The sequence below is a fragment of the Primulina eburnea genome, chromosome 2 (genome assembly GCF_022965805.1).
Source record: "Primulina eburnea isolate SZY01 chromosome 2, ASM2296580v1, whole genome shotgun sequence".
NCBI lineage: Eukaryota > Viridiplantae > Streptophyta > Magnoliopsida > Lamiales > Gesneriaceae > Primulina > Primulina eburnea.
Window position 1 is genome coordinate 7036923 of NC_133102.1, and position 26464 is coordinate 7063386.

General features: G+C 33.2%; 3 protein-coding genes and 2 long non-coding RNA genes across 6 annotated transcripts; 2 read left to right on the forward strand and 3 right to left on the reverse strand.

Annotated features, from left to right (window-relative positions):
• Window positions 1-199: 199 nt before the first annotated feature.
• On the reverse strand, window positions 200-3666 carry LOC140822852 (uncharacterized). The gene is made up of 2 exons (XR_012116053.1): window positions 3475-3666; window positions 200-496 (listed from the first exon to the last, which is right to left on the reverse strand). It is a non-coding gene; the product is annotated as an uncharacterized lncRNA (long non-coding RNA).
• Window positions 3667-4081: 415 nt separating this feature from the next.
• Window positions 4082-7591, reverse strand: LOC140822853 (serine/threonine-protein kinase AtPK2/AtPK19-like). Its single transcript, XM_073183766.1, has 6 exons — window positions 6688-7591; window positions 5536-5618; window positions 5336-5456; window positions 5031-5204; window positions 4730-4837; window positions 4082-4520 (listed from the first exon to the last, which is right to left on the reverse strand). The coding sequence occupies exons 1-6, from the start codon at window positions 7366-7368 to the stop codon at window positions 4224-4226; spliced, it is 1464 nt and encodes a 487-aa protein (XP_073039867.1). The 5' UTR covers window positions 7369-7591; the 3' UTR covers window positions 4082-4223.
• A 2291-nt stretch (window positions 7592-9882) lies between these two features.
• Window positions 9883-10587, reverse strand: LOC140824544 (uncharacterized). Its single transcript, XR_012116367.1, has 2 exons — window positions 10171-10587; window positions 9883-10133 (listed from the first exon to the last, which is right to left on the reverse strand). It is a non-coding gene; the product is annotated as an uncharacterized lncRNA (long non-coding RNA).
• A 6889-nt stretch (window positions 10588-17476) lies between these two features.
• Window positions 17477-20316, forward strand: LOC140824545 (uncharacterized). Of its 2 annotated transcripts, none has more exons than XM_073186124.1 (6): window positions 17477-17575; window positions 17909-17971; window positions 19153-19215; window positions 19311-19358; window positions 19922-19984; window positions 20107-20316. In XM_073186124.1, exons 1-6 carry the CDS (start codon window positions 17498-17500, stop codon window positions 20155-20157), a joined length of 366 nt encoding a protein of 121 aa, XP_073042225.1. In that variant the 5' UTR covers window positions 17477-17497; the 3' UTR covers window positions 20158-20316. The 2 variants fall into 2 exon arrangements, with proteins under 2 accessions (XP_073042225.1, XP_073042226.1); XM_073186125.1 differs by lacking the exon at window positions 17477-17575 and adding an exon at window positions 17629-17770.
• Window positions 20317-22171: 1855 nt separating this feature from the next.
• On the forward strand, window positions 22172-23262 carry LOC140824546 (uncharacterized). The gene is made up of 4 exons (XM_073186126.1): window positions 22172-22328; window positions 22437-22609; window positions 22725-22950; window positions 23051-23262. The coding sequence occupies exons 1-4, from the start codon at window positions 22247-22249 to the stop codon at window positions 23167-23169; spliced, it is 600 nt and encodes a 199-aa protein (XP_073042227.1). The 5' UTR covers window positions 22172-22246; the 3' UTR covers window positions 23170-23262.
• The last annotated feature ends 3202 nt before the right edge of the window (window positions 23263-26464 follow it).

Consider the following 26464-nt stretch of genomic DNA (forward strand, 5'->3'; position numbering starts at 1 on the left):
AAAACATCGGTCGATTGTTATTCTCAGTCTTGTAAATGAAAAATTAAAGAGAACCAATATCTACACAGTATAGCAAAAGACAAAAGATAAGCCCATCTGTAGATAAGTATATCAAAAGACAAAAAGTAGTAGACTGAAATCGACAGAGCCGTATACTTTACCTTGAGAACCTCTAATTACTCAAACAGCCACCAAAAACATATCAAATAGTATCCTAAATTTTCATTCAATTGTCGTGTGAACATGAAAACCCTTCATTCAAAAACAACTCAAATCAAGTAGTCCAGCATCACGCCATTTCAACATTAATAATCAAACTTAAATGTTAATATATATCTGCTCCAACTTAATGTAACATATATAAACCTGGACCAGCTAGCTGCGGTATTTTTGGTTCATCGAGTTGCAAGAGCATTATCACAAAATTTCAACCCGTGAAAAATGAAGAATTCAGTACTCAGGCATTTTGATCCGTCAACCCCTCTTGGTCAGCCTTCTGCAAAATAATTCAATAACAAACAACCAGAGTTAAATATCACGAGGAAGATAATGAATGTGTAAGTAAAAGAAAACATGAACAATGAAGAGTAGCTAGTGATCTTAAATTGATTATATCCAACGAGGTATGCATTTTTGTCATAAAATTTTCAACCAATGGCAGAAAACTAGCTGTACACAAAAACACGATAAATGCAATTCTAAATATATGTTCAAAGCCAACTATTGGAAAGGGAAAAAGAAAATGTTAAGTGTGTGATGATTCTAACAGAGAATGTCAAATAAGAAAAACATTAAATAAGATTTTTGAAAGTATGGCAAAACTAATTCGCAAAAAGATTGACACACATTAATTTGCTTTGTCAACCTTTCAGGCTTCATCAACAAGATCATATACACTTAATTCAATGCTATAAATACTATGATTATGCATAACTCAATCAATTTACACAATACATACATAAATGTGAGAAAGTAAAGCGCTATCCCTGTCCCAGTTATATTGATACATAGTGTCTTTATGACAGCTATCAATTTTAAAAATGTATATCAAATTATTGGGTCCACACAGATGACAGTTAGAAAAAAAATGCACTTTTGTTAACAGACTAAAGTAAATCATGCCTCAAAGCACATTACAGTTATAAGAAACAAGGTAGGCACTCCCGAAGTGATAATCTCTAAGGTAACAGCATCTAAATATAAATCCTCGATAATTTTCAGATGAAATTTCAGATCGAAGCAGATAAAAGAGATTAACTAAGATGCATGTTGACACATATAGTTCCCACTAAATTTTAACTTCACTAAGCTTCAAGTTCATGGAAAGAAGAGCTTCATTTCTTACACAGTTTTCTTACACAGATATTCTTAAAGTTTGTTGGCCACTAACAATGACAACTTGGTTAATTGAATTATCACTTTTGCACCTTACCTAAGAGCTGCTTATTGAGTTATTTGGAAACTCTATATCCCATCACTCACTCTCCATCAATTCAACCCGCATGGTCACTTTAAGGAACTTAAGAGCGTTAGCCACAGTAATAATATCGTGAACTAAAAAACCGCAGTCATTTGGGGTGTAAGAACAAATTTAGGGGCACACTTCATCTACGTAATGCTCAATAAACAAACGAAAAAACAGGAAATTGTTCGTGCTCAGGATACCATCAGTAAGAAGCTTCAAATTACAGCAACAATCAGTAAACTTCTGCCAGCATTAACAAATTTTACGATTATGCTATTATGACAATTATATAAATTTAGATGCCAAAATATCAATGCCACTTTGAGCTACACTAAAAAAAGAATTTTTTCACAACTATCTCAGGAAGCCTAAAATTTAAGGTGAACAGCTCATTAACTCAAAATACGATTTGTGAGCCACAAGGATGGATGTCCATCAAAGCCAGTGAGGGCAATTACATCCACAGGCATCTTTGGCTATACCATGCACAGGTAAGCTATGTAGTACGGATACTACCTAATTTTTTTAGTAAAAATATCGGACACAGATATGACACGCCAGCAGTGTTAGAAACGGCAAAATCCACGTCATTGACTTTTAGTAGGTTTGATCAGTTGAATAGGTTTTAACACGGCTAAGTTACACCATATACACAGAGGAGATACGCTTTCTGGATACGTTTCGGCAACACAAGTTGATTTTTTTTGTTTTTTCTTCTTAAATCACTCATCTAAAGTTGTACATTGTATATTTACATATATATATATCAACAATATATTTGCATAAATATAAATATCTCTACAATTTTTAATTTTTTATACTAAATTTATATTAATAAATATATATTTATACATAATATTTATATATTTTTTAATAAATTGTCATATCGTAACCGTATTGTCTTATATTTTCAAAATTTGTCGTGTATTCGATAAAATACCCGTACCTATATCCATGCAACATAAGACGGTGAGCCTGTACAGTCTTGAATGAAATCATGTTGATTCGTATAATAGCCCCCTCAGAACATTCTTTAAAAACCACTTTTACGATGCATCTCAAGAAACCTATTTTTCATGGTATATGATAAGCCCTGAGGGTTATGTTTTCGAGAAGAATGCAAATATTACATTAGGATCATGGATTCTACTGAAAAATTCGAGAATAACATTGTCTCTATGTTGCTATAGATTAAACATACAAAAAAATTGCAGAACATAAGCACATCAAAATATTTGCAAATCGCAGCTCCATGGCTCCACATATATTGAACTACATTTCAAAGTATTGAAATTGAGAGAGTATTCTTAAAATGTAACAAAAATTATTTTCCCCCTATTACTTTTTGTCTATCTCTTCTGTTGGCATATTATCATGTACAAAAACAAAGCACAAAGAAAATAGTTTCGTTTTTCTGTTAGAAAAGAAAATATGTATGGAAAAGGCTTATCATTTTTGTCATATCGTAATATTATTTTTAAAAAATGTAAGGCGATTTTGCTTTTCCTTTTCAATTTTCTCAACAAAGTATGAGATCAGAGCACATCACTGCCACCTCTCGATAGCGCCATGGGGCATGGCACCACCACAGTCCACAGGAACCCTCAGGGCATATTTCACTCCCACTGAATCAATTTCTGGATCCATTCTTAATGAGCAATCAACTTCTTCAACAGTGCATCAGACAAAAAACATGGAAGCCTTACTATTCACACAAGATCAACATCTCCACAGATCTCTTCCTTTCTCATTCATAAATTTCTAATTAAAAAACCCCAGCTTTTTATTATCCCTCATGAATTCAATTCACATACATATCCCTATAACTGAATTTTAGTTTTTTAAAAAAGTATGCACTATTGCTACCGTCAGGAATTCCTCAACAACGTGAAAAACATCATAGAGTAGTTGTCTTCCTTTCAATCTAATGATAATAAGAAGACGATAAATTATCCAATTTCACAATTAGAAACATAAAGCAAAACAATTAAAGTCCCGAGGTTTAATACCGATTGGGCGGAATGCCAGGCTAGACCACGGTAAACGTTGACAGAGAAAGTAGCAGCTAGATAAATGGAGGCGATGCCGAGCCCCGCCGTGAAGGCCTTGAATGTCCACTCCCCTATTGTGCTCGCCCTCGCCATTTAAGTGATTCCTCTTCCTCTGCAACTCTCCAGGATATATAGTCTCATAATTTTCATTTTTCACCAAACTTTAATTTAATTTTCTTTTTTTAAAGAATTTTAATTTAATTTTCGTAGCTATTAAATTAATAGTTTTTTTTAAAAAAAAAAAAACCAATGAGACCCCCCCGCCCCCCTTGAATTTTTTTTGGTTTTTTTTTTTAAATTTTCAAATTTAGAATTTTAATTATTAATAAAATTTATGAACTCTAATATTTTAAAATTAGTATTTGTTAGTTATACACGACAGATAAATCAATTAATAAATAAACTAAAAATAATAATATTGATAATAGAAATACCAAAAAATTATGTGAAATAAAATAATAAGAATGATAATAATATTAAATATATTAAAATCTTTATTGGAAAGATAATTATATAAACAAGATTAATCAAACAATGATGTGCTTAAAAATTCAGTCAAAAACTTAAATAATCCATCCATCCTTCAGAATTTGGAATACAGATATGCGGTAAATCCTGAACTCAGCTCAAATTTGGCAACAAGTAATGGAACTAATTCAAGTGCTTGCAAGATGAGACAAATCTGTTCAAACTTGGCCCTACATCGGCTACAAACTTGTTCTCTCAGATGATAGCCAGGGATTAGGCGCGACATATGTGTACCCTTGGAAATGCTCACCGGCTGTTGGAGTTGGAGCCGGAGAGTCGTCTAATGGCATCGCAGTCCAGCATCGATCAAAATTCGCTGTGCAATCTTTCCCACTCACATCTGGTCTAAACTTAGGCAGTAGTTCTCTTGCCTCCAATTTCTTCCAGTTTATAGTCCGAAACCATTTGTGATATTTCACTTCGTCTGCTCCGTTGGGTCCGCTCCCTAACCTTTGAGACGGATCTTTTTGAAGCAACTATAACGAAAAAGGGGAAATTCACAATCCAAAATAAGAAATGAAGAGAGAAACATGTTGGGCTACAAGTCCAAGACGAGAGCCTTGGTCCAAGGAATTCTTCATCGGGTGTCAGAATCCCTCAAACTTATAAATGACCGCACAACTTGTTATGAAGAAGATGTTGGACATATAACAAAAGATACACAGATTAAAGAACTTTGACGCACCCCTTTCAGTAAAGAGTGGGCCTCACTGCTCAAACGAGGCAGGAGCTTCATTTTTTCCTTGATGATTTTCTCCTGGAGCTTCTTTCTGTTTGCATGTGTGTACGGTGGCTGAAATAAAGTCAGCAATGGGCAATCAGAGCCCAGAGATGGAAATTGGAATACTGAGTTGATTTTTTGTGTACCAATTGAAATGATTAAAAATACACATGTATTAACATTTATTTTCCTATTAATCGAACGAACGTTTTCATTGAGGATTCCTTGAATTTTTGGACTGTTAGTTAAAAACTGTGAATAATACCTTGCCGCTGAGCATTTCATATAAAAGGATTCCAATGCTCCACCAATCAGCATTCTTATTATGACCGTTAGACAGTAAGATTTCAGGAGCCATGTATTCTGTCGTCCCACACATTGAATTTGATCTGCTTGATTCATCGATCTCTTTGGCAAGTCCAAAATCAGTCAACATAACCTGTAAACAAGCTACTAAATTAGTTTCCACAAGAAAACAATAGGGGGAGAGAATTAATTTGAATAGTGGGAACAAAGGATGTGATAATTTCATGCACGTTGAATGTACATAAAGTTATGCCATGGTCATACGTGCCCCTCAGCATCCATGAGAATATTTTCAGGTTTTAAATCTCGATGCACAATCCCGCTCTTGTGAAGATGTGAGACAGCGGATACAATCTCAGCAGTATAAACCCTTGCCTGATCCTCACTAAACCAAGACATAGCCGAAAACAGAAATTAAGTTCTGGAAACACATTTATTGGCTACGAAAACAAAATCGGATGTACCTGAAAATCCCTTGTCTGTACAGATGATAAAAAAGATGGCCACCATTTATGAAGTCCAGTATCAAATACAGTTTAGACTTGGTCTGCAGTATATGGAAAGTAAACTTGTAAGACATCAAACAGAGCGGGAAGGGGGAAGGCAGGTCAATAGCAAAGGTGTTAAAAGCGAACACTGAAAAATGCAAGCCAAGATGCAGCCTTATATTGAAGTGCACACCTTGGTGTGCCTAAAGGGCTCAGAACGTGCTTAAGCTCATGTCTTTTGTATCAGAACTTTCTTCATAAATATGCTTTACTAGAACTCACTTTGTCAAATACACACCTTCCCATGTATGCCAGGGCTCTAAAGCATTAACGTGCCAAACGGCCTAACAATGCAACTAAAATGCTTTGCAGATACAGGGTGGGGCTTTTGTATGGAGCCTCAATATATCATAATGGACCCTTCAGGCATGTATCCCACAAGGAAACTAAAAAACTACATAATTTTACAGGGCGCCAACCTCTGTTTATCAGTTGTATGCGTAAGCTTGAAACTATCTTATTAAATTTTTGCCCAACTATGCTTAACCCTTAATGGCAAGAGAGCTGTTTCAAGTTCTTATATAGTATGTGCTAGCAAACACCGATTCTAAACTCAGACTTCTACCATGGCCTCGAACAAAGGTGAACAACAAGATGCTTCTCAAAATAAGATTAATCAAACTCTTTTTTTTAGCGTACAATTGGGTCTCAAACCCATAATCTCGTCCCAAATTGGGACCTTAGGATCCCTACCTAGTAAATCTTTTAAGTTCTTCTATAGCCTCATTTTTAAGTTCCTCTATGTACTTAATATTGGGAAATCTAGAAATACTGGAACGAGGCGATATATCAATCCTATAAAGGCAAAGGTCCAGTGGGTGGAAATTAGGTGTTCTCATTCATGAGGCGGTCGTACAGAAGAAGAATGAAAAGAACTGAAGTTTTAAACGCCATATACACATCAATAAGTGCATTTCAAAACTCACGTTAAAAATATTAGAGGAACTAAACATGCGACAATAATTGCACAAATAACCAATTCCAAATTAATTTCAAAGATGAAAAGCTCCATAAATCAGAATCGTCGATAAAAAAAAAAAAGGAAAATGAAAAGAAAAAAGCACCAACTTGAAAGGAGTATCGCAGCTGAACAATGAAGGGATGAACTACTTTGGTGAGAATATCCCTCTCAGCTCTCATGTAATCGACATGATTGTTCTTGATTATGGTATCCTTCTTCATTACTTTCATCGCAAAAACCCCATCTCCATCATTACAATCACCATCCCCACCTTTCATCCTCACCTGAAAAACTTTCCCAAATGCACCTTTCCCAATCACCCTCATTATCTCAAAATCCCCGGGCCCGACCTTGTTAATCTCCTCTCCTCCACCATTCTCCACCACCTCGCTAACCACATCATGATCACAAACAAACTCACTGAAGTTTTCATCTTTCCTACTCTCCACATCATTATTGCCCGTATCATCAGATGAAGAGTAGCATAATTGGTCACGCTCGAAGGGGGGAAGTGATTTGGAGAGCGTGAAACGGGGAGAAGGGCCCACTAAGGAGTGGGAGCGGTGATGAATGACTATTGGGTCACCCAGAAAGAGCGAAGAAGAGGAGGGAGGAGAAGATGAAGGTAAGGGACCGAAGAGTTCGGAGAAATCGAAATCTTGGGATGGATCGGTGGAGGGAGAGGATGGGATGTGGAGGTGGGTTAGCCTCGAAGCTAACATGGAGTGAAGGGTCTTCTTGGTGGGGTTATGGTGGGACGTTGAAGAAGATGAAACGGTGTTTTCCATGGCTGATTTCTGCGACTCAAATCAGATTAGGCCAACCGAGATGGCAGGCGGAGATCTTACTGGGGTTACATTTGTGCGTGTATTCGTGTTTGCAGTTGCAGAGATTCGTCGAGAGAGAAACAACGGTAACGGCGACGGCGGTGGCTGGCCGTTGTTCGGAGAATTGTACAGGTACTAGTTGTATATATCCCGAGGAATTTATTGAGTTAGAATTAGATTTTTATATATTTTATTAGACAAAAGTATTATTTTTTAAACGAAAAGTATTACTTTCGTGAGACCGTTTCACAAAAGACTTACTAATTTTATTTTTTGAAAGTAAACTCGTAATTTTATTGATTAAAATCATCCATTACAAATTAACCAACCAAATAATCCATTACAAATTAACTAACCAAAAAAAAATTCACCATTAATCCAAACAAAAGATGAAGACGAAGAACAAGCAAAACGAGCAATATTATGAACAACATTATTCGACAATCGACATACATGACTGCATTCAGAGATCGCACTTATTCATTTTATTATTATAATGCAAATGTAATTATAAATCATATGTATAGATAATATAAAAGATATATAGATATATATGTGTAATATAGATATATAAGTTGATTTATTATTATATAATTTAAAATTTTAGGTTATACTTGGCTTATTTAGACGAATTCTTTTTCGCTTCTAGTTTCTCGCTTTTGAAAGATACGGATATTCGGAGAATAATTTGATCAAATATTTTTAAAAAAAATGAGAATATCAATTTCAAATACATAGGAAGATGATATTTTTAAAAAAAAAATATTTAATCAAAATTATTTGATTAACTACCACCAGAAGATATTTATGTAACACATGAATTTCATAAATTTGGTTGAACAAGCTCGAATATTGATAATTCGAAATTTGAAATTCAAATTATTGATAAATCCAGTTCGATTTCAACCCGAATTTTCACAAATGTGCCGTAAGTTTATTTTAAAATTATGATTTAATCGAGACCAGACCATTCCGCTTGGGTTCCGCCTAAGCACTAGGATGTTTTTGCTTGGTGGCATTTATGGATTTAAGGTATGAAACTTTTGTGAAACAGGTTTTTTTAAAAATAATGTAATTTTTAAAATTAATTTCAAAAATAATTTTAAAAAAAAAACGTTTGCAAAAATACATCAATCCGCACTTAAGCGCACAGGAATAAACCGTCGCTATGCCGAAATTTTGCTATTTCCACTTACGTCGTATATTGCACGCTAATAATAGTATTAACAGCATATACATGTACGCCGCGGATAATCTTGAACTTTCAATGCTTGCATCTTTGCAGCATGCCATCATGCAATGTGCGCTGCTGCGGAAAAAGAATTTGCGCGCTGCGAAAAACTATTTTTGTTTTAGTGAAGACATCGAAAAAAAACATACAAAAATTTATCACGAAATAAGTTTTTTCAGGAACCTCTACTATTCAACCTGGTTTTTTCAATGAGTCAGGGATGACAACTTTGGTTTGTTTGGCCAACAGGATTCTCGACCAAGACGGAGTCTGAAAATCCTGCTGACTTATAAATTATAGTCTATTTTTTTATGAACAATATTAAATGTACTACCAATATATTGTTAAGAACGATATTTATAATTATTATATCACGAGATTTTACTGTTATATCGCGAGATTTTGTATTCAATATATCAGCCCAGACAAGTAGTGGAGCTCAAAGTAATAGAATTCCAGCAGCCTCCTAGTCTTCCCATCAGCCTAGTCTCCCTTCGCATTTGAGCAGAGGGCAAGGTGTCGGGTATTTTCATTTGATATATTTGATCAATTTATTATTTGTTGAGTACGAGAATATTGTTTTATGTCACTAGCGACGGATTTTGAACCGTCGCTAAATTTAGCGACAGTATATAAACCGTTGCTGATCCAATATAAACCGCCGCTGATTCAATTTTAGCGACGGTGATGTAAAACCGTCTCTAATTTAACTTTTGCGACATTTTTTTATCTATATTATGTCGCTAAATATTCTGTCGCTCCGACGTGGAGCACACGTTTGCAGCGTCCGTGTTAATTTTAAAAATTACATTATTTTTATAAAAAAAAACCCTCTGTGAAGCATACAGTTCTCTCATTTTTCAACAGAACCCGTCTGAGTTGTGATTTTTCTAAAAAATGTAATGCATGTCATATGTTTGTTGAAATGTGAATTTGGTAAGCTGCAAAATGGTAATTAAAAGAGTTCACCGTATTTGATACTAGAAGTTTAAAACCACCGATCGAGAGAGGTTAATTGCAAGCTTGTTTGCTTATTACTTGTATTTTTCGCAACTCTGCGCTAGCTGATATGAATTGCTCTTTGCTTTTATATAACAAAGTTTTTTTTAGCGACTTGGGATGCTTATGTATTAACTCTTGAGAAAGTAGAAAATGAGCACTAATTCAAAATACGCATCTTTTTGCTTGGATTCGTTTTTCAATTGAATGATGGAGCTTTTAATTTTTTTTTTTTTTTTGTGATAAGGCATTCTGGAGTACTCATGCAGGCATTTTTTGTTCTTGTAATCACTGAAAGGTTCTAGCTTTTGCAACTTTCCATCATTTTCTGATTGAGCTTTGAGGTGTAAGTTTATATATTTCTTGCTCAGGTTGTGAGAGTGGAAAAGCGGATAAATGAAATCGTGAGACAAAGGTTGAAAGAAAACCTGCTTTGAGTATATTGCTAATCCAGAGGTAAACATTTGCAATCGTCTACTTGTGCAAGAGTGTTTACCTTTTGAGTACCTTGTATGCCAGTCGTGTCTACGTACTCGCTCTGATACAGCTGAGCTGTAGAACTTTTTGTTGTATGATTGAGCGACGAGACCAACAACCGCTGCACCTTGGTTTCATTTTTACCTCTGCTAAGCTTTGTCCGGCGGCCTAGGAAAGTTTAGTTCACAAATTACACTCAATTGTACAGCATGCAATTAGATTGACAAAAGTTCTTGCTTGAAATATTAATGGTTAGAGTTAAGTTTTTCATGCTATGAGTTCTGTTCTGTCTAAACATGCTGCTGCTGTCATAAAGTATAAAAAAAAAACCCATTTAAGGCTCTGGAAATATTTAATTCTGTTGAGAAGGAAGATGTATATAAAAACAATCTGCTGACGTACAAACGCATGGCCGAGAAACTCAAGTACTAACGGGGAATTTGATGCAATGGAAACTGTTATGGTTAGATGGAGGACGAGCGTGGATAATAATTATTATGTCAAAAATATTATTTTTAACGTATTCTTATTTGATATATAAAATATTATGTTTTTTTATAAAAATTTATTATTTGTTATGTTAAAAGTATTAGTTTTTATGTCAAAAATATTACATTGTAATATATGCTTATTTGATATAAAAAAAGATTATTTTTTAGGTCTAAATCATTATATTTTGTGCTAGAGTATTTTTTTTGTCAAAAGTGTTAGACTTAGTTTTATGAAAAATTATTATATCTAATATATGCTTATTTCAAAAAAGAATTATTATTTTTTGGGTCAAAAGTATTGGTTTTTATGCTAAAAATATTATTTTTTATGGTAAAAAAATTATTTTATAATACATATACGCTTTATTTGATATAAAAATATTATTTTTGGGATCAAAGATAATAGTTTTTATGCTAAAAACATTAATTTTAGTTCAAACATATTACTTTGTAATTTTCTTTATTCAATAAATCACCGCAAACAAGTAAATGTATTAAAAGGAAATTAATCAGTGAGAATTTAATTGTGTTATGACATAAAAGGTTGTGTCATATATTTGAAAAGAGAATAAGGATACTTGTGTCAGACGAAATTCTCGAACTTTTATATTACACATATTTTAATAATTGTGTTAATTGTATAAAAGAAATACAAACCAACAAAATGATATTTGAAACCAACACGAGTTCGAGCGTTTTAGAACTTAAACATACTGATATTTGTGGATCATTACCTTCGAATTCTTGGAATGATCAACATTATTTTATAACGTGCACATACGATTTTTCAAGACATGACTTCTTTTGTCTCGTTCATGAAAGACACAATCATTAGATGTGATCAAAAGTTATAAAGCTGAAGTTGAAAATCAACTTGGCTAGATTCATAGAGAAATACGGTATTGTCCCACAGTACACCATGTCGGGTTCACTCACTATGAATGATGTTGCTGAAAGACAAAACAGAACACTTAAGGACATAGTGAAGAGTATGTTTAGTCATTCTACATTGCCAGAATCACTCTAAAAGAGGCTCTAAAGACCTCAACATATATCCTTAACAGAGTTCTAACTAAGGCAGTGACCAAAACCCCTTATCAACTTTGGACAAGCAAAAAAAAAAAACATAGTCCTAAGCATTTGGACGTTTGGGAATGTCCAACTGAAGCAGGGCCTTACATGCCTGATGAAAAGAAACAAGATTCAAGGATAGTCAGTTGTTATTTTTCTGGATACTCTGAAATATCCACACCACTTGTACAAGTTTTATGATCCTACAAGTAAGTCGATTTTTAGTTGGAAAATGCTCGGTTCTTTGAGGATGTTGAGTTTGTGGGATAGGTTCAATTATGGATATTGTCTTTGAAGAGAAATATGTAAATATTCTCATAGATGTCTTGGGCATTGATCATGATTGTATTTCTCACCTTGAACAAGACACGATACAACAAGACAATATTGAAGATCTTCTCATTCTATATGAACAAACTCAAGCACCTCCAGATCTTATGCTATTAGGAGATCCATTACAGAGCAAATAAATTCAATTACAGATGATCACATTGTATTTTTTAAAGAACATTAGGCAGACACTAGAATGAAGAAGGATGATCATGTCAACTTCCATCAAGCCATGTAAAGTTATAACTCTCAAAAATGGAATTATAACATGAATAAGGAAATAAAGTGTATCAAGGACAATGACATATGAGATCTTCTCTCATTGCCTAAAGGTGCGAAGCCTATTGGTTGAAAATTTATATTTAAAATTAATATGGATTTGAAAGGTAGCGTGAAAAAATATAAGGCTCGTTTGTTGTCAAAGACTTTATATAGAAAGAAGACATTGATTATAAATAGACTTTCTCTCTGATTTCTTCGAAAGTCTCTTTAAGTTTAATAATAGCTTTGGTAGCGCATTTCCATCTTGTGCTTTATCATATTGATGTAAAAACTGCATTTCTAAATGACATTGATTAAATGATTTATATGGTGCAACAATAAAATTTTGTATCCAAAGACACAAATAATATGATTTGAGGATTAAATAAGTTCATTTATGGATTCAAGCAGGCATCTCGACAACAGTATTTCAAATTTCATTAAGTAATCATCTCGTTTAGTTTTTGATGAATTTGGTCGATGATTGCCATAAGTTCAGTGAGAGTAAACATATTTTATGATTTTATATGTTGATGACGTCCTACTTGCTAGCAACAATATAGAGTTGTTGGAAAACACCGAGAACTTTCTAGCTAAGAATTTTGAGATGAAAGATCTTGGTGATGCATATTTTGTACTGAGAATCCAGATACATCGGTATCGCTCTCGAGATAATTTTGGATTATCTCAAAAAGGCTATATCAAGAAAATTCTTAAATGATATGAGATGCGAGGTTGTAAACCAATGGATATCCATGTGGCTAAGGGGAAAATTTTAGTCTCAAATAATTTCCCAAAAATGATTGTGAGGAGGATAAAATGCAAAAGATCCCTTGTGCAACTGCAATAAGGATTCTGATGTATGCTCATGTTACATGTCCAAATATTACATACGTGATATGAATGTTGGGAAGATATCTAAGTAATCCAGGAGTGGAACATCATAAAACATAAAATAGAGTTCTACAGTACCTACATAGAACAAAAGATTACATGCTCATATATTTGTGGTTGGATCAGTTTGAGATCATTGGGTATACTGACTCCGATTTTACTAGATGTCAAGATAGTATGAAATCTATGTCGGGATACATTTATCTCTTTGCTGGAGGTGTCATTTCACGGAAGAGTGCTAAATAGTTTCTTATAGCATCTTCCATCATGGCAGCTGAGTTTGTAGTGTGCTATGAAGCATCCCGTCATAGAATATGGATGCAAAATCGTAATGCCCCAGATTCGACGACTGTCCTCACTGTATCAAGACGAGTCTTTCCAGCGTATTTATGTCCTCACTCACGACTGTCCTCACTGAATCAAGACGAGTCTTTCCAGCGTGTTTATGTCCTCACTCACACGCACCCTGGGAAACTGCCCAGGGGGTCACTCATCCCAAAATTATCCCAAGTCAAACACGCTTAATTTTGGAGTTCTTATGTGATAAGCTACCGAAAAGAAGATGTACCTTCTTGATATGAATAGTACATATCTAATCTTTTAAACTTTCTTCAACTGAACAGTCTCATACATGAACAGTTTCAGAATCCCTCTCCTTCCAGTGTAAGATCGGTTCATCCATGTTCTCTCCGCCTAGAAGCCTGACAGGAGCCGCTCATTGTCCGTGCAACCTCATGGCACCGGCGATCACCTCCCGCCTTCTTCGGCCCCGGGTCTCACATGCCCACCAGCTTCTGCTTGGTTCGTCCCTGAACATCACCGTACTAGGAGAGGTCGACTCTGATACCCACTGTAACGCCCAAGATTCGACGATTGTCCTCAATATATCAAGACGAGTCTTTCCAGCGTGCTTATGTCCTCACTCACATGCACCCTAGGAAACTTCTCAGGGGGTCACCCATCCCAAAATTATATCAAGTCAACCACACTTAATTTTGGAGTTCTTATGTGATGAGCTACCGAAAAAAAGATGCACCTTCTTGATATGAGTAGTACCTATTGATGTGATCCGTATGAAATGGATGAGCCGGGTCGGGTGCCCCACCGGATCAAATCAATAATGTTGTTCGGGAAAATGAGCATAGGAGATGAATCTGTGAGCTATAGCTTCCACTGTGACCTGCAGACAAGGAGATAAACTCGTGAATGGGCGCCGGAGGGGTGTTCGGCATGGCCACTCCGATGCTTAAGCCAGCAGGTTGAAGATGAACACAAGCGATATATATGAAAATATTTGTGAGTGCTTGAGAGTTCAAAGATTTCAGAATCTATTTAAATGAGATGCTTACCTGCTATTTATAGGAAGGAAAAACTTGAGCATTGAATTGCCCCGTAGAGGGCGAAGAAGGCTTGACCTTAATGTAATGGTCCGCAAAATCAAGGATTACCTCGATTTGCGCGTACACCTACCACTCATAGCCTTTGATGTTGACTTCCTGTCAAGCCACCCTATCCTGTCAAGCCATCCTACCTCTAATAGCTTCTCTGACACGCCAAACCCCTATAGTTCTGACAGATAAGATAGCAATCGAGTGCGGCACCTGCCCGGCTTCTAAAGAATCAATCCTGCAGATTAACCCAGATTTGGGCTATCCATTTAGCATCCATGACCCGCGCTATCCCAAGGATATCACCTATCAAATCTTTTAAGCCCTCTTCAACTGCACAGTTCCGTACCTGAACAGTTTCAGAATCCCTCTACTTCTGGTGTTAGATCGGTTCATCCATGTTCACTCCGCCTAGAAGCCTGCCAGGAGCCGCTCATTGTCCGTGCAACCTCATGGCACTAGCGATCACCCCCTCGCCCTTTTCGGCCCTGGGCCTTACAAAAAATTGTCACATGAATGCGCATTGTTGATGGCATTGAAAGGCAACTAAGAATATATTGTGACGATAAATCAAAAGTTATGTATTCCTATAACAATAAGAGCTCGACGAAATCAGAACATATTGACATCAAGTTCCTGGGTTGAAAAAAGAATTCAGAGTGGCAAGTTGTCTATTGAGCATATCGGTACAAACTCCATGGTTTCAGATCCACTTACTAAGGGACTATCATCCAAAGAGTTTCATGAGCACACTGCTCTTATGAGTGTTATGTCAATTTAGAAAATTCAGTTTTAGTAGCAATTTGTTATTTTAAATGCTTTTAGTTGTAGACATTTTCAGTTACAATTATATAAATTTATTTTCTGCAGATATAAATTTCAAGTTAAATCACACTCTGATCTTTTAAAGTTTGATATCAATAAGGTTTAAGGAAGACCAGTTGGAAATAGACATGTTATGATCATATTGCATGAAATTGCCATGCTACACTACACATTCACTTCATGATCTATGTCATTCAGTTGTGTTGACATATATGAATATTGCTGGGTCTAGTTACCTTTAGTGTAGTGAATACTGTTTTAATCATGTGTCGATGTGATTGACAGATCAGATTGACACGAGAAACATAATTATAAGGTTACACATATAGCTCAAGTGGGAGATTGTCAGATCAATTTTATTTATATGAACTTATATGTGAATATTTATGTGTTATGCGTAGTCTATGAAGTTACGCCCAAAATAAAATGTTCAACTAATATTTCGAGTTACCGAGCTTTAATCTGTCTAGCAGGTTGTAGACTTTTAATGTGTAGAGACATTAGCATAATTTCTAATTTTATGATGTGATAAATCATAAATATCATAAGATAATGATATACATTATCTATATATGAGTCATATCCCCATATCACATGTTATCATGTTCCTTATTCTCCCATTCGTTAAGAAAATAGTTAAAAAAAGAAAACAAATGATTTTCTCAAAGACAAGAGCGCGTAGACGTGGAAGATCAAGACACGTTCTAAATAATTCAAAATTATGGCTTTCAATATGCTTCTGCTTAAATTTCCAATCAAATTCTTAATAATTTAACATCATATATTATGTAATCTATAGATTTTCCACAAATATATATTTGAAGGCTAATTGTCACACTATGGTGTCATTTTCACATCTTCTTAGCCATGGGGCAACGTTCATATAATATAATTGACTTAAAACGTATCCCCATTGGTACCATATATTAAAGGAATAAAAAATTTAACAGGTTTCATTAAATTAATCAGAAAAAGGCTATACATTAATTGCCGAGTTGTAAAATGCGGCCATTTCATTATCAACAATATAATTGTGAAATTTATTGCCCAATTAATCTAGTTTTCTGGAAGTTTACAATGGCGGAAAGGGATTGGACCGAAGAAGTTCATTCGTATTGTTGAGTGCGTTGTCACTCAGTTATCTTTAACCCAATTTCACAGATAAATCAGTTTCTCTGTGTTTTTTTAAAGCATATTGTCATTTTCTTTTCAGACTGTGAAACGTAAAATAACATATATATAAACATACACTTGGCTAATAGGTGTCGGTGCCATGAAAGATTAATTAGCTTAATTATTTGAAATAGTGACCACATGATGTTGATGTCTTAACAAGCTTAGCTCAAATTAATCTTAATTATACTCCAATAAAATCCTAAGTCGTCTAATTCATCTTTACCTAGCGATATTATTTTATACTTATACACATGATATATTGTTCATCCACATCGTACCAACAAATTAGATTTTATGTATTTATTGGATGTGTTGAATTATATCAAATTGTATATTCGAGTGACATCTCATTGATGAGCACGGAGGTAGACACGATAAATAGACTAGGGGTGGGTACGGTACGGTATACCGTACCGAACTACGGTACCGTATATTGTACCAAAAATATCGGTATGGAAAAATTCTATACCGATACCGATACCGAAAATTCGGTATACCGCACATTCGGTATACCGAATTTTCGGTATGAAAAAAATTCATACCGGTACCGTACCGACACCGAAAATTCTGTCGGTATACCAAAAAATTGTCGGTATACCGAAAACATTTCCGGTATACCGACATTTTTTCGGTATACCGAACTTAAATTTTAAAAAAAATAATAAAAATAAATTATTTTCGGTATTTCGGTATAAAAAAAAATATCACGTACCGATACCGATACCGAAAATTTCGGTATGGTATCGTACCGTACCGAAATTTTCGGTATACCGATTTTTCGGTAAGTTCGATATTTTTTCCGGTACGGTTTTTCGGTATTTCGGTATTTCGGTATTTTTTCCCACCCTTAAAATAGACAACACATCAAAATCATATAAAATAATTTTATATTCTTGAATCACCATGTTACTCAACTTCCCTTGTAGCCTTATATGACCGTCTGATATATGTATGTATATAATATAACTCTTTTTCTATTTGTTTCCATCTCTTTGCTTGTTTTCTCTATTCTCCTCCACTTCAAGGTAATGGGGATTCTCTGTAATATTTTCTTGGAAATTTATTCATTTATTTGTTTCCTTTTTTTTAACTTTAAATTTGGATTATTTCCATAGTCTAATGTTTCTTTCTTTAAAATTGGCCTTTGGCCGTATATTTGTTCCATCCCTCGAACCATTTCCCTGCATCTCCTCTGCTTCAATCTTTATTTCTTTTTATTGGTAAAATTCCACATCTCTCTTCATTCTTATGTTCATATTTATCTCAAAACACACAGAACACGCACTATATATATATATATATATATATATATATATATATATATATATATATATATATTGATTTGGGTAACGTTACAGGATATTGATATGGCTGGCTACAAGAGAAGCGAAGAGTCCGCAGCTTCTTCCCAAGAACATGAGGTAATATTGTTTCTTGTACGTATATCTCAAGTACTAATATTTTATTTTAGACATGATATTTTTGCCCATATAATTAAGTTTATTAAAAATACAATCGAATTACAAGTATATATATATATATACTTGTATCCGAGACTGTTCAATGTAATAGACTGTACAGTTGAAGATGGCTTAAAAGATTTGATTTGTACTACTCATATCAAGAATGTGTATCTTTTTTACGGTAGCTCATCACATAAGAACTCCAAAATTAAGCGTGCTTGACTTGGGGCAATTTTGGGATGGGTGACCCCTGAGAAGTTTTTTAGGGTGCGTGTGAGTGAGAACATAAGCACGCTGGAAAGACCCGTATATATATATATATATATTACATTTTTAAAAAAAAAATAGATGAGCGTCATCTTATTGACAAACATAAAAGTGAGCAAGGTTAGTGGAAAATATCAATTTTTAAATACTTTATTATATTAATTTTATTTAAAAATGTGACATAATAGTAAGGTAATTAATTGGAGAACTTCATTGCAAACCAAAATTCTTACTAAAGAATAGGATTTATTGATAATAAATAGTTTTTGTATATAAGTATCTTTATATATACTCATTCATTTCAAACTTTTATACGCTGAATTCGAATAATATTGAGAGGAAAAACAAAAAATTAAAATATCAGATGTATATTTTTAAAAATAGAGATCACCACCCAAACACGTGGTCCAATGTATTTTTGGATAGGATTAAGGTTTAAACCTAATCAACAACGCTAATTAGCCACTCAATCCTGATTAGAAACTCCATTATAAACTTATAATTGTAGTTAAGGTTGTCTGCACAGGCCTCTAATTGCATGGGATTTGTAAACTTTACTGGTGGTTGGGCTGTGAACTATGCCATATATATGTCCATATTCCTTTGTAATTGGCTTATTAATCTCAAAAAAATGATATACTATTCAAAGAGAGAAGGACTCTTGTTAGATAATTAAACGAGTCTATATCTTTGAGATGGATCGATCTGATCTATACTTGTCTTAAAAAATAGTTTTTTTGGACATAAAATATAATATTTTTCATGAGTTGAGTCTGGTCGAAAATTAATATTACAAAATTAATGTGTGATAAGGTATCACAATCGTTTTTCTCATTCAAAGATTTGGTTTTTATTTTTAATTTTAATTATAGACTTCTTCAATGGATAAAAAGTATGGAGGCTTGATGCCGAAGAAGAAACCACTAATCTCGAAGGTAATTAGTTTATTTTTAAAATATGTATTAACGTTTATTTTTAATATTATAATTTATGATTAAACTCGTTGATTACTTAAAATTTATGAATGTAGGACCCTGAACGTGCCTTTTTTGATTCTGCGGATTGGGCTTTATGCAAGGTATCAATTTGGCTAAATTTGCTTTAAATCTCCCAAACTAAAATTACATTTTCGTTCATTTACTGTCAAAAAAATATACGTTTGCACTCTCTAGACTCGTATATATTTTTTCACTAATGAAAATCGATACAAAACATTGAAAATATGGTACTGATATATAATATTTGAGTATCAGCTATTTTAGATGTGATACAAAAGATAAAATTCTGATTATTAAGTTGAAACAATTTTATTACTGTCAATATTTGTTACACATGTTTGGATACTCAAAATCATATATTAGCATCAGATTTGAAACAATAGTTACTCAAATATCATATATTAACATCATCATATTTTCGATATTTTGTACCGATTTTCATCTTAAAAGAAAGACGTGTAATCAATGTCAATACATGATATACATGTTTGAGTATTCAAAAATCATATATTAGTATATGATATGAAACAACTTATATTCAAATATCATACATTAGTATCAACAGGAAAAAAAAAACCGAAATATATATATATATATATATATATATATATATATATATATTTTATTTGTTTCCAACTATCAGCAAGGTGCTGGAGTCAACCAAAAAACGATAGTGGACATAGAGACATTAAGGCCAAAATTACAGGTAATAATCTATATATTTATTTGAATTAATTAAATTTAGTTCATCGAATGGAATATTAATTATAGTTCTTTTATTTTTTATTTTACCTTTTTTTTTCTTTTTTTCTTTTTTTTTTTTAAAAGAGGACGCCTCACCAACAATTGCCTCCTCGAAGACCTGCCTGCACATCTTAAAGTTGCAGCTGTTGTATATTATTACTATTTTATTTAAATTTTCTGTGCGGAAAAGACTTGTGTTGGCCAGTGGTCTGTCACAATTGTTGGGGCTGGTTTGTAATTACTCAAACTTATGAGGATGCTTTGACAAATAAATTTTCTTGATTTATCCACAAATATGGAGGGGTAATTTAATTAAGGCATCAGTTTTCACCTTCTTTAGCGGATTACGTCTTAATGTTGGTAATGATTTAATTAATTATATATAGCTAAATTTAGGAATATATTAATATCAACAAAATAATTCAACTGTGATACGATTTTACAGACCTATTTCCGTGAGACGGGTCAACTACGATTTTTGTGAGACGGTCTCATTGGTCAAACTATAATAGTTGAAAAAGGTAATAAGAAAAAAAATATTTAAATTCACTTGTTCAAAATCATTTTTAGAAAACGAAATTCTAAAATCATTTTATGTCGTCATTTACCAAGATATATATTTGGCAAAAAAATTATAATTCTCATGGTTTTTTACTAATATTTATTTATTTTAAATTAATCTAATATTGATTTTTTTTTTTAAATCGAAGTTTCTCTTCTATTGGGAGAGACTTTTATCATATACCAGTACTAGAGAGATGAAATCCTCTGAAACATTTTATGCTCCAAATCATGCTAAATTTTGCTCAAACGTTTCATATTTTCACAAATTATTAAAAATTAAACTCACTAAAAATTATATATGAACAAAATATAATTAATCGTTGATAAACATTTGATTCATCAATTTTTTTGAAAAGAAATCGACAACTTAACTTTAAATGATTAAACAATATATCGACGATTTTTTAAATTAAAAAAAATGAATCAAATGTTTTGTCAATGATCTATTCTATTTTCTTCGTACACGGTGTTTATGTATTTATTTTTTAATAATTTGTGTAAACGAGACTTGTAACTTGTTTGAGCAAAGTGTAGTATTATTCAGAATACTAAGTATAACAGAAGATTTCGTCTCTCACTATAGACTTGGAAACCATATTATTCATAGAGTATGCCAAACGGAGAAAATATAAGAGAAATATTAAAGTGAAGAAAAAGATGCAAATACGATATGTTAATTAAATTTAATTAAAGCATTAGATCAATATTGGTAGGTAAATCACAGTTATTACTCGTTTAAATAGACAAAGTTTGCAAACGTAACTCGTCAAATTATTATGGCAAAGATGATTTTTATTGTGATGATTAAGCTAAGTTTCACCAATTTTAAAAATGTTAAATTCTTAACACAAAAAGAATTATTTTGTTATCTAACTCTAGTCAACCATTATTTTAAAAAAAAAACAAAAACTTGTGTGAGACAGATATCTTTTTTGAACCATGAAAAAGTATTTTTTTTATGCTAAGAGCATTATTTTTTATTGTGAATATCGGTAAGGTTGATCCGTCTCACAGATAAAGATTCGTGAGACCGTCTTACAAGAAACCTACTCTTTTAAAAAATAATATTATACAATACATTTCAAATACACTCGAGAAGGGTTTTTTTTTTTTTCGCGATCTGATTGATATACAAAGTATATACTTGACTATGTCTGACTGGAGTCAGCTTGTAATAAAACAGACCTTGATATAAAATGTAGTCCAACAGGAACTGAAAGTGGCTATCCATAAATGAGGTTAAATAGCCAGTAACGATTTGTTATCACCAAAACAAAATTAATTATAATTCTTACAAAGTTGCCATAAATTTAAAAAGATTATAAAATTCGAATTAACCATAATATAGTGTACAATAAGGCCAAAAAATCAAATTAACCATAACTCTTGTTATTCAAGGTGGATCGGTGTAGGTTTGATTTCTAGCCCAAAAATTTAAATTTGTTGAAGTTGGTGCATATTGTCCAACCACCCATTTTCTGATTTGAGACACACGAACTTTCTTGATCAAGACCAAAATTCTTCTACTTCATAAAATAATAGATTACTTGAAAAATCAGCCATTCTCCCATCATAATCATCCTAAATTCTACATTCTTGCCACATTCTTATCTTTCTATATAACACATCGCCCAAATCTTGACTTGGATAACAAATTTCGATGGCATTCGCAACATATAACAAGAATGGTCCTGTCGTAGTTTTGTTTTTAATGCTCATCTCCTCTTCCTCTTGCAAATTTGGTAAGCTTGACCATATTGCTTTTCAACTATTACAAATTGTGTCTTTATTTTCTAATATATGAATTGAAAATATTGTATATTTCGGGTCGTGTCCATGTTCTCTCGCAGGAAGGGCGTATGACTATCCTCATTTAGGCGCTGCGGGCGTAGTCGCAGACGAGTATTTGCTTGAGGCAGAAAATGAAGGAGGGTCCGGCGGGTATCTGCCTCAAGGAGGTGTTGTGGGCGCAAGTCCTGATCTTATATTCAACAAAGTTTTTGAATGTTTCGATGATAAGTATGTAAGTAACAAATTTGCAGTTTTCCTTGATATTCATATTAAAGTTGAAAAATGTATAGAATATGTAGTTTCATTCCACCCATTTCGATATGGATAATCGTATATGTACGTCACAGATATATAGTAGCTGTAATGAAGCATACAGACTGACCCAAGGCGGCGAACTCAACGTGCCACACGATTACACGGATCAGTACTGCAACGGACCTTGCATAACCGAGACACAAAACGTCCTAGCCTGCATCCATGGCATATTCGGTCAGTTTTTATTCTACAACAGAGCTACTCTAAGCGATATACGCGACACAATCGAATCCGGTTGCAGCTACGGACCCGAAAGAGGTATCATGTATATTTCATTTTAATTTATTTCTAATACATGCATGATGTCAAGAAGTTGGCGTGTGATTAAATTCTCATTTGGTGTTTTGTTTAATATTAGGTAATTTCGATGTGGCTGAGCACATTCAAGCTAATGGGGTTTCTGCAGACAAGACATTTAACCCTACTTTGTATGCTAGAATTTTTCTGATAAGTATTATGTACTGTGTGTTGTTCTAAGTTTCTGAAAAGGTAACATATGTAATAATCTAAGTATATAACGCTTGTATAACCACGATATTTTCATGTAAGTTGATATGTTTTGAGTTTTAATTTCGTATTTGTCAAAGTTTGTTCCCATAGAGTAAGTTGGATTTTTTTTGTTTGATCATTTTTTTTGTCCAAAACCATTAAATCTATCGAATATGATTTATTTGACATTGATTTTTTCTACGTAAAGTATGTGACGAGAATTGAGCTCATATCACTCAAACTAATATCCATCTCATAAAAAATAAAAGGAAAAATAAATTAAAACGACTCACAATACTTCAAAATGAGAGGAAAAAATTTGTGGTTTCTCATTTTTTTATGGATATTTAATGTGTGTAATATAAAATTTATTCTTGTCACATGTGCCACATAAGAGAGTATTGATAAGCCCAAATCTTATAGAAATTTAAGGATTTTATTTGTGCTTATCTTGATTTTTATCGCTAATTAAGTGGTTAATTAAATTAATAATTGTAAAATTTGAATAAAAGAGGAAAATGATTAAATTTGGAAATAAAATAAATTTAAAAGACTTCAAAAGAAAAAAATATCAAAAGAAATGAAATAAAATATTCTAATATTTTATTATCTTGACATTATTGAAGTGTTGGAAGAAAAATATGTGCATATCTTGATAAAGATGAAGCCTCGTTTTTTAAAATTAAATCTGCAATCTTATCTACAAGGTTTAAGTTTGATATGAGTTTAAAAAGAATTGAAGGAGGAGGCTCATTTAGAATGATAAAAGGGAGGCAGAAGCGTACAGTGAAGAAAGAGCTGTAACAGTAGAGGAAGAGAAAAGAAGCACAGAAGACAGAAGGAAGGAGGCAGAGGAAGGAAGTAAAGACAGCAACAGTGCATAACAGAAGACTACAGTGAAGGGAAGATAACAACGGAAGAAGAAGTGAAGTGAAGAAGATAAAGGAAGAGAGCTGAAGCAGGAGGAATTTCTCAACACACGCCAAATCACTGAGAATTCCTTTCATTTTTTTTAACTATGTTTTTTTCATTAAATTTAAACATGGATTTGCACTTTCATTTTAAATTTATGGAGTAGATTTTTATAGACAGGCCACGATAGAACCGAGAAAAATTATTTTGATGTTTTGATTTTGATTCAATTCTATTATTTACTTTTATTCATTGATTGATGTCATTTATCACGTTTTCTTTTAATCTGACCAATTAAAATTAATATTTGTTGGTTAATCTAAAACCGGAAGGCGATTGATTAATATTTGCTCTATACATCAATCAACACATGGATAAACCAAGTAGAAATAATATTTGGTTTCAGTGTTCGACTTTAGGTTGAAAAACTGGAATTTCACATCAATTTAATGCGGTTGAATTTAATTAAATTCAGTTAGAAATGATTGAACTAATAGATTTATTAATTCGAGAAATCGTTTAATAGATAATTTTGAGAATTTCGTCGTGAATTAAGTAATTTATTTATTGAATTTAAATTTGACACGTGGATTATAAGTTTGTCTCAGTACCGTTATGCTTATTAGTCATTTTTAAATAATTTGAATTTTCTTTTAAATTATTAATTTGGATTATTTTTACTCAAGTTAATTTATTTAAATTGTTTAAATTAGTTTCAATTAATTTATCTCATCTCACTTGAATTTGATTAGCCTAAATTAAGAAATAATTCATATTCTAATATTTAAACATCAATCAATGTGGGTACGATACCTGAATTCATCATCCAATTACTATTATTTGACCTAGTCCGTTTGCTAAAATTATTTCAACCGAAATCGTCAGTCAAGTATCGACGCCAAATAATTAATATTTGATGGATTTATTAGTTTCGAGAGAAAAAAATTCAAGTTAACGTATATTAGTTTAAAAGGATTTTTAAATAGATTAGCATAATTGGTGCTAATAATAATTAGTTTTATGCATAAATTATATATATTTTTTATATAAACAATAGTCAAATATATAAATATATGAATTTTCACTTAAATTTTTTTCTACGATACCACTTCTTTTAACCCACATTCTGTCAAATTTTTTGGTTTCATTTTGTAGGGGGTTATCAATAAAAAAAATTCTTATAACATATCATCTAAAATTTTTAGGGATGAAATTGAGGGGTTTTATTTATAGGATAAAGTACATCAAATCAAAATCATGTTTCCATACAAGCTTATGAACATGAGATATTTAACAGATGCAATCAAGCTATAGATCGACTCATCCGATTACATGGATCACTACCACAAGAGGTCGTGCATAACTGAGACGCACCGCATCCTGTAGCCTGTATCTACGACGTATTAAATCAGGATCATTTTCTATAACGGAGCTAGCCTAAGTGATATAATATGTGATACAATCTCCCCTCCCACATTTCATCGTCCCAATCGACCTCTCTTCGGATTCATTAAAACTGCATTAAGGTTTGTAATGTTAGGAATTAAACTATCAAAGATCAAACTAATTTGAGAGAAAAATCAATCTATTCAATTCATAGATTTAATTTACAAAAAGAAATAAAAACTCTCATATTCTCACAGCACTCTCAAGGCTCTCCTCTACTTGGATTGAGATTCCTCAACTGGGAATGAGATGATTTAAACAACGAGCTGAAGCCTCTATTTATAGAGGATATTCTGCACATGTTAATGAGTGTGAATGGACGATGGCAGCCATTGGAGAATCAACAATAGCTGCACCTACCGTGGACCTTCTAGATGGTGGCTGGAGATTTCCAATTTGAGTTCTTCAATTCTCCTCTTCCAGCCATATCCAAAACAAGAATTCCAGCTATGTCTCTGCATAGCTCTAACTTTTCTCGCGTTACCACTTTTGTCAACATATCTGCTGGATTCTCCTTCGTATGAATCTTAACTAGTCTCAACAGTTGTCGATCCATAACTTCACGTATCCAATGATATCGAATATCAATATGCTTTGTACGGGAATGGTACATTGAGTTCTTGCTTAAGTCGAGAGCACTTTGACTGTCACAATGTACCTTGTACTCTTTTTGCTTGATTCCAAGTTCTTGAAGCCACAACATTTCTTTCCCAGCTTCAGCGACAACAATATACTCTGCTTCTCTTGTGGATAAAGCAACACACTTCTGCAGTCGTGACTGTCATGAGACAGCTCCCCCCGCGAAAGTGTAGATATATCCTGAAGTAGATTTGCTACTATCAATATCTCCGGCCATATCTGAATCCGTATAGCCCTCCAATATTGGATCAGCTCCCTCGTAACAAAGACATAATTTAGTAGTACC